The sequence below is a fragment of the Marmota flaviventris genome, chromosome 9 (assembly GCF_047511675.1).
Source record: "Marmota flaviventris isolate mMarFla1 chromosome 9, mMarFla1.hap1, whole genome shotgun sequence".
NCBI lineage: Eukaryota > Metazoa > Chordata > Mammalia > Rodentia > Sciuridae > Marmota > Marmota flaviventris.
This window is the reverse complement of record NC_092506.1, coordinates 118514897-118522336: the sequence shown is the minus strand read 5'-3', so window position 1 is coordinate 118522336 and position 7440 is coordinate 118514897. Positions and strand designations below refer to the sequence as shown.

The 7440-nt window shown below is 41.3% G+C and overlaps 1 protein-coding gene across 1 annotated transcript in view; it reads right to left on the bottom strand.

The window, feature by feature from the left end:
• Positions 1-742: 742 nt before the first annotated feature.
• The window catches only part of Jam3 (junctional adhesion molecule 3), a 65824-nt gene continuing 59126 nt past the window's right edge, over positions 743-7440 (bottom strand). Inside the window, exons 4-9 of the mRNA XM_027945456.2 lie at positions 4786-4938; positions 4133-4335; positions 3060-3159; positions 1551-1680; positions 1409-1463; positions 743-985 (exon numbers count right to left, since the gene is read on the bottom strand). Of these exons, the coding sequence (XP_027801257.2) occupies positions 950-985; positions 1409-1463; positions 1551-1680; positions 3060-3159; positions 4133-4335; positions 4786-4938 (677 nt within the window). The 3' untranslated portion in view covers positions 743-949. The remainder of the gene's footprint in view (positions 986-1408; positions 1464-1550; positions 1681-3059; positions 3160-4132; positions 4336-4785; positions 4939-7440) is intronic.

The window sequence follows — 7440 nt, the reverse complement described above, 5'->3', positions numbered from 1 at the left end:
AGAGGATTCATTGGGTAAAATACTCTCAACTATTGGTACTTTCCAATTTAATACTAGTAGCTTAGAACTTCTATCTTAAGTGAAACTCTTAAAAAAAATAGTTTTTAAAACACTGTATGACAATATATTTACAGTTTAAATAGAAATTTTCTTTTCAATAATCAAAATACATCTTTAGAAAAATTTAGAATGTAAAATTTTATAAAATAAGCAAGACCCACTGAAAAGAATCTTTCAGTACCATTTCAGACTTTAGCCAAAGATGAAGTTTTCCTTAAATCCTTATACCTTCATGGACTAGCAGGGTTCCTTGGGTAAGAAGAACCCTCTTCCAGCAAGCCATTTACCTTCCTGATTTTGGTTGTTTTTATAAAATGCTGATCCAAAAAGATTCTCCAAGATGGACACAACAACACTGATCACCAGAGCCTTAAGAAGAGACCTGTGGGCCCATGGAATGAGGCACTGCATGCAAATCCTTTTCTGAAGTTATTACTGGAAATGGCAACTGAAGACCTTGTGCCATGCTCACATTGTTGCTATCACAGTCACCTCATCCTCTCTCTTGTGGCCAGTGCTTATGGCTAATGAACAAGCAGTGGCAAAATCAGATCTGTGGTGCCCAGCCCAGGAGAACAGATATGGGCAAGACCTTTCAGATCACCCTAATACCCATGTGAAAATTGGGTCAGCAATAGGTTGGAGACCCAACTCGTGAACTCACAGTTCCTTTTCCTTGTGGTTACTGTGCCCATCTTGTGGAAGATTCCTTTATTTGTGTGGCTTGTTAAAAGAGTAAGAAAGGAGTAGTGGTCAACTTTGGCCAAAACAAAAAGCTTGTGCATGAGTGTCTAGCTCTGTCCAAGTGCACTTGGCTCATGACTGCCCTTGACAGGAGTTTCTTTCTAGTAGAGGTATCTGCATATGCTCTCAGCCACACCGCCAGGTCTCAGATCACAAACGATGACTTGTGTCTGAAGTCACCCTGCAAAACCAGTGTAAAATTAGAAGCAATCCAGAGTTGTCATGAGGTTGTAAATAAGAGAACTGGTTAAATCACACAGGGGCTAAACAAGTCTCCAAAGAGGAAACCAAGGGCAAAACAAAATAAAAGAAATGATCACGTTTAAACAGTGACATCCACTAGAGCCTGCAAAGTGTCAGTGCCACTGCTGTGCATAGGTTACCTGTGCAGAGTTGAGGAGCTTAGGGTTTGCAATATAACTCAGAAATATTCCCATGGGCTCCTCCATTTCCAAGCTAGAATGCCATTTTCCCACTGGGTAAACTGAGAACATTTAAAATCTTTCTAGTCTAGAACACACAGGACACCACAACCCCTGATACCATGTATAAATCTCCCCACCCCCAGCTTTTCTAAAAGCTACCGAATCTCTTTCTTCCTTACCTCCTCATCTGTCCTGATATAGTTAACTCCATCAGGCTTCCCTGGGCTCTTGTAACTGTGAACAGAAGAGGGCAGTTCAGTGGTGTGTTTATCATATTAATGCCAGGCTGCACTTTGCTTTTCTCATGTAAGGCAGGCTCACCTTTCTCCATCTTGTTTATTGTTGATGAAGTAGCCGCGTCTATATGCACAACAGATGCCCAACGTTATCAGGGCCAAGACAGCAAGAACAACCAGAACACCCCCAATAATTCCAGCAATGTTCAGGTCATCTGTAGAAAAGGAGGTTTGTATGGAGGGATGATACACACTATCTGTTCTTAAAAAACCTTGACCTACCTGTGCCTCACTGCTTCACTTACCCTTCTGCCCTCTCATGTCTACCCTAGCCAGGAGAGTATATTGAGAACATTTAAAATCTTTCTAGACTAGAACACACAGGACACCACAACCCCTGATACCATGTATAAAGTACTGAGACTAATGGTTCAAATGCAGTCACAATGAAGACTGAATTAAGTGGGGCTCATCTTTTTAAATCCTCTGGCTAAATGCCTGAGAATACTATTAATGCAAGAAATGGTTATATTAAGTCTAGAATTAGGAGCCAGGGAATGTAAGGAAAGGGGAAAAAATCCTAATTTCCAGAACCCTTATTTGTTGTGGACTATTTTAAGGGAAGAAAATTAATTTGAAGCCTTAAAAGAAAAAAAGTACTAAATGAAAACTTGCCCTTTCACTCCATTAGCAGGCCTCCTATTTTTAAGCCCCCTTAGAAGATAACCCCTGCATTCCTTTTTCTCATTTCTACACTGGGCAAAGGCACTTTGGTCACCTGTAATTTGAGAACAACAGTGGCTGCTTCCTTTATGCAAATAACAGTGCATGTAAAAATGTGCAGGAAACTATCAACTCAGGATTCTTACTCAGGAGAAAATAGCCCTAGAGCAGTTTCCCAAATTTGATAGACAAGAATCACTGGAATGCTTGTTTATTATACACACAAACTTCTGGTATATAACTAGGGAAGGCTCTTCTATCTTTCTGTTAAACAGTGGTCCAAATGGTTCTTATCATCAAGCAATTTTTGAAACCCTACTCTGCAATTGTTGCAAACAGAAAAGAGGGAAAAGGTCATAAAATTCCCCAAGTGGTTCAGACATACCCCATCCACTCCCTCTTCCTTCCAACAACCTCCCCTTATAACCAGTACCCTAGAGAGGGCATTATCACAGAGCAGGGTAAAATTAGTTGGACAAAAAAAAAAAAAAAAAAAACAGTGTCAATCAGTTTCCTGCAAAAAATTTGTAACTGGAAAATTTTCCAAAAGCCTTATACCACCTTGTATTTTGATGATTCTATCAATTACCAGAGAAAGGTCATTAATTACACTCTGTGAAAGTTACATGACTGGTCATGTTTCCAGCACCAAGAGACCTCAGAAGGTCTCTTTTAGAGACCTACTTATCTAGATATAGCATTTTCTGTTCCTTCCTTAAACTTCCCCCAGGGATCTTGGTGAATCCCGTCAGCTCCAAAAGAAAGGCGACCTATGGCAGAACATTGTCTAAACTGACCATCTAATATTCAATTTTAAATATTCTATTCACTTCCCAGTCTTTGAATAAAATCTTTCCAAAAAGTAACTCACAGACTTCCATCTCTTGTTCCTCACACTTGGCTGAGCCTGCATCATTGGAAGCAATGCAATAATACTGCCCAGAGTCCTCCTTATGAACAGCGCTGAAAACCTGTTTCAAGAAATGAAGGTAAATACTGAGACCAATCATAAGGGCAGCCCTCTAAGGGATAGGAGTGAGGAAGGTAAAGCTGCCAAGGTCCTACTGAGTCCAGAATGTAGTCAGAATCTGCTAATTTGCTTCTAGTTTTCCTGTGGCATCCCAGGCATTGTCTGGCTTCTTCCCTCACCTGCTTTCCTAACACTCTGGCCTAAGAGTTCCCCAACAATGAGCTCCCCTTAGTATCCAGAGGTGCCAAAGCCAGCAACATCTAAAACATGAAGCTGCGTGTGCTTTGCTGTTATTTGGTGAAGGGACTCTGACCAGGACTGCTCCTTAGGCAACACTTTGTCAAAATAAATACTAAGGATCCTATTAAGACCCACCTATTTACCATGTATGGTTGAGTATTATATACAGACCAACCCCATCTTGCTGTCAAAGTCTGGGGTGACTTGCTGATAACCAATCTTGTTTCCTTCCCTCATATACTTCCCACCACCACCAGCACTGGGTTATTTTGAATCAAATTCCAGACATGTTTTATCCATAAATATTTCAATATGCGTCTCTAGAAAATAAAGACTTCTAAAACCATAATAACAATGCCATTATCGTGCCTAAAGCAATCAGCAATTGCTTATTATCATCAAATATCCAGTCAGTAATCAAATGTTCCTGATTATCTCCTAATGATTTGTACAGTCCAAATCAGGACTCAAATAATGTCCACCTATAACACTTGGCTAATATCACTTCCTTGGTCCGTTTTATATCTACAGGTTTCCCTTCCTTATTTTACCCTCTTAGGACTTGTTTATAAACGAAGGGTTATTTTTCTTGTAGAATCTCAATAATCCTGGATTCTTAGTTCCTGTCATACAAAATAGTTTTACTGTCTCTCCTAATAACTATTCTTTCCACAAAAAGAATCCATTGCCCCCAACAAAGATATCTCCATCCTCACCTCTTAGAAGATTCTTACCAGAGTGCCTGTCTCAGAGTTTAAGAGAAAAGAGGAATTTCGAAATCTGGGATTGGCTCTGGAATCCGTTGGCAGCGGCACATCATTGCGATACCAGTTGTAGTAAGGCCGGGGATAGCCCTCGCTCTCCTGGCACTGCAGCGTTGCTGCCTTGCCTACAGGGACAGCCTTTGGCACTCTGCAGATAGGGGTTACTGGCTTCACTGCAGGAAAAACATGGGTTGGTATTTAAGATCTCAGCAACATGGCAACATCCAACATTTTCCTAAATCAGCTCCAAATACAAGGAAGCCAGCCAAGAAGCTCCTGCACCACTGCAATCCCAGTCATCACATCTGGAGACTATCCTACCCTCAGAGTTCATGCCACCCCAAGTCCAATCACACATGCATTTTTAATTCCTTCCATCTTCAAGAGGATGCTGTGGAGGAGATAAAGTATGCTAAAGCATTTCCCACAGATGATGAGAATGGGGGCAGCTCCACTTCCTTCTTACCTTTCCCCTCAACTTAGGCAGTCTCAGACTCCCAAGCTCTCCTCCCCCAAGTCATGTGATATCCTCAGGAAATGGAAATAGGAACTGATGACTTACTTTATAGCTACACACTCATGAGCCCTGAAGATGAACACTTTACCTTCACATGAACTCTTACCTTGCACAATTAATTCAATGGCAATTTCATCAATTTCTTTGCGGTCATTCCGAGCAACAACCTCACAGCGATAGAGGGCTGAGTCTGTCCGTGTCACATTCCAGATCTTCAGGGAAGTTTTCCCCAACAGTTCTGCACGACCTGCCAGGTCCCCTATATATTTTAAAAAAACAGGTCTATCTTATTTCTGTTACTGTAAGGTGGTCACTAAGGCCAGGAATTGATGCCAGGCTGCAGACGGGTTTGTTTCTATTCCCATATAACAGAAGTGAATCCTGTGATTGTCACAGGGCAGAGACCTTCCATTAAGTTGAGGTAGCACGGAAACCCCCCACCCCTTTCGAATACTGATTCTTGGGTCAGGTCAGAAGGATTTGAAACATATTACTAAGAGTAACAGGCATGAGTTTATTACAAGACAAAAGAGGAAAAGGGGCACACACTCAAGGGGGAGAGGGTCCTCTCACAGAGAGGGATAGCATACCCATTCTGCCATCCATTTTTATTGGAATTCCAGGTAAGTTTCCAGAGTCCTACCCAACTCCACCTCCTGACTTTTGACTGACAGCAAAGGAATTGCATGAACCACCATCTCCAACAGAAAGGTGTGGTGCTCAGGGTTGCAGTTTTTAAGGAAACTGAGCCCCCTCATTTTTGTTTACATTTCCTGATCTTGTAATGGGTTCATTATCCTTTGAATAGCCCCCATCAAGTTTTTGAGAATCCTGAATTTTTGGCCACCAGTGTGGGTGAGGTTATTACCTGGTTTTAGTGATAAGGGAGAGTCCTAGAGACAATATGGTCTGAAAGGGTGATTTCTCTTAATTAAAGCTGGGGGGGAGCTTTTAACATACAGAGCCCCCACCTTCTGAGTGCTTATCTGTCAGATAAGGGTCCCTGTGGCTTTCAATCACCTTTTATTGCCTTTTCCCTGCTCACCCACTCAAGGCTGAGTAGCAATCTTACATGAGGACAATAACCAGGACTGACTCCTCTTTGTAACCTAAGAGCAACAAACAGCAGCTGATTAAGAGACATTCATTGCATGTGTCTCTGTCCTTAAAGCCAGGAACCTCATTTCCTTTTCATCATTCCCAAGAGGGATTCCCCATTGAAAGAAAAAGTAACATTAAAAAAAAAGCATTTTTGATCCAAGATGGTGGAAGAGAGGAGGTACTGTTTCTGGCTGCTCTGTGGTATGAATCCAAGAAAGCAGTGAGGCAGCTTCTCCACAAGGTCTCACCTAGACGGAATACAACACCTCAGAGCATACGACAGGACTCCTATACAGCGGATTTTCGCAGAAATCACCAGCACTGCGACCACCTGCACAGAAATCAGAGCCTCCGTGTTCCAGTAAGATTCTGGACTCCAGACCCAAAGCCCGCAGTACTAACACACACACGGCTCTCAAACAGCGTAGCAGAATCACCAAATCAGCACCTCTGCAGAACTCCAGACTGTATTCCGCTCCCACACAGGTCACCTGACTGTGTTCTAGGCATAGCACAAGGACATCCCAGCTCTCCCCACCTCATCAGACACCCTGGCACTGGAAGAAGACCAACTCCATCTTGGAAAACCTTTCTTGACATTTTTTGGTGGGCATGGCTATCAGCTCGGATCTTCATCTGAACAGGTGATGTATTGCTGATATTGGGATCTGTTAACATTGTCCTTCCCCACAAAGGAGGGATCTTGAAACCATGCAAGAGCACTACAAATCTATAGGATAAAAACAATAACACAGCAGTCCCACAGAGCTGGAAAGAAACTTGAGCAACATGAAAAGACAATGGAAGAAAGTACCACAAACAATTCAAGACAACACATCATTAAAAGAATTGACAGCTACAGCAGAAAAAAAAATTATAGAGAAAGATTTCAGGATATGCATGATTAAAATGTTTTGGGATCTCAAAGAAGACATTACAGAACAAATACAGGCAGTGAAAGATCACTTTGACAATGAGCTACATTAACAAATCCAAAAAGCAAAAGATCACCTCAACAGCTGGAGATAGAGGTTATACCAAAAAACCAAACAGAAATCCTTGAAATGAAAGAAATAATAAACCAAATTAAAAACTCAAACAAGCGCATCACCAAAAAAGTAGACCACTTAGAAGACAGGACATCAGACAATGAAGATAAAATATATCATCTTGAAAACAATGTAGACAGCAGCAAAAATTGTAAGAAACCATGAGCAGAACATCCAAAAAATACGGGATAGCATAAAATGACCAAATTTAAGAGTTACTGGGATAGAGGAAGGCATAGAGGTCCAAACCAAAGGAATGAGCTATCTGTTCAATGAAATAATATCAGAAAACTTTCCAGACATGAAGAATGAAACGGAAATCCAAATCCAAGAAGCCTACAGGACGCCAAATGTGCAAAATCACAACAGATCCACACCAAGACCCATTATAATGAAAATGCCCAGCATACAGTACAAGGAGAGAATTGTAAAAGCCACAGAGAAAGGAATCAGATTACATATAGACCCTGAAAGCTAGAAGATCCTGGAATAACATATTTCAAGTTCTGAAAGATAATGGGTGCCAACCAAGAATCTTGTATCCAGCAAAATTAAGCTTCAGATTTAAAGATTCAGCAAAGTAGCAGGATGTAAAATCAACACCCATAAAT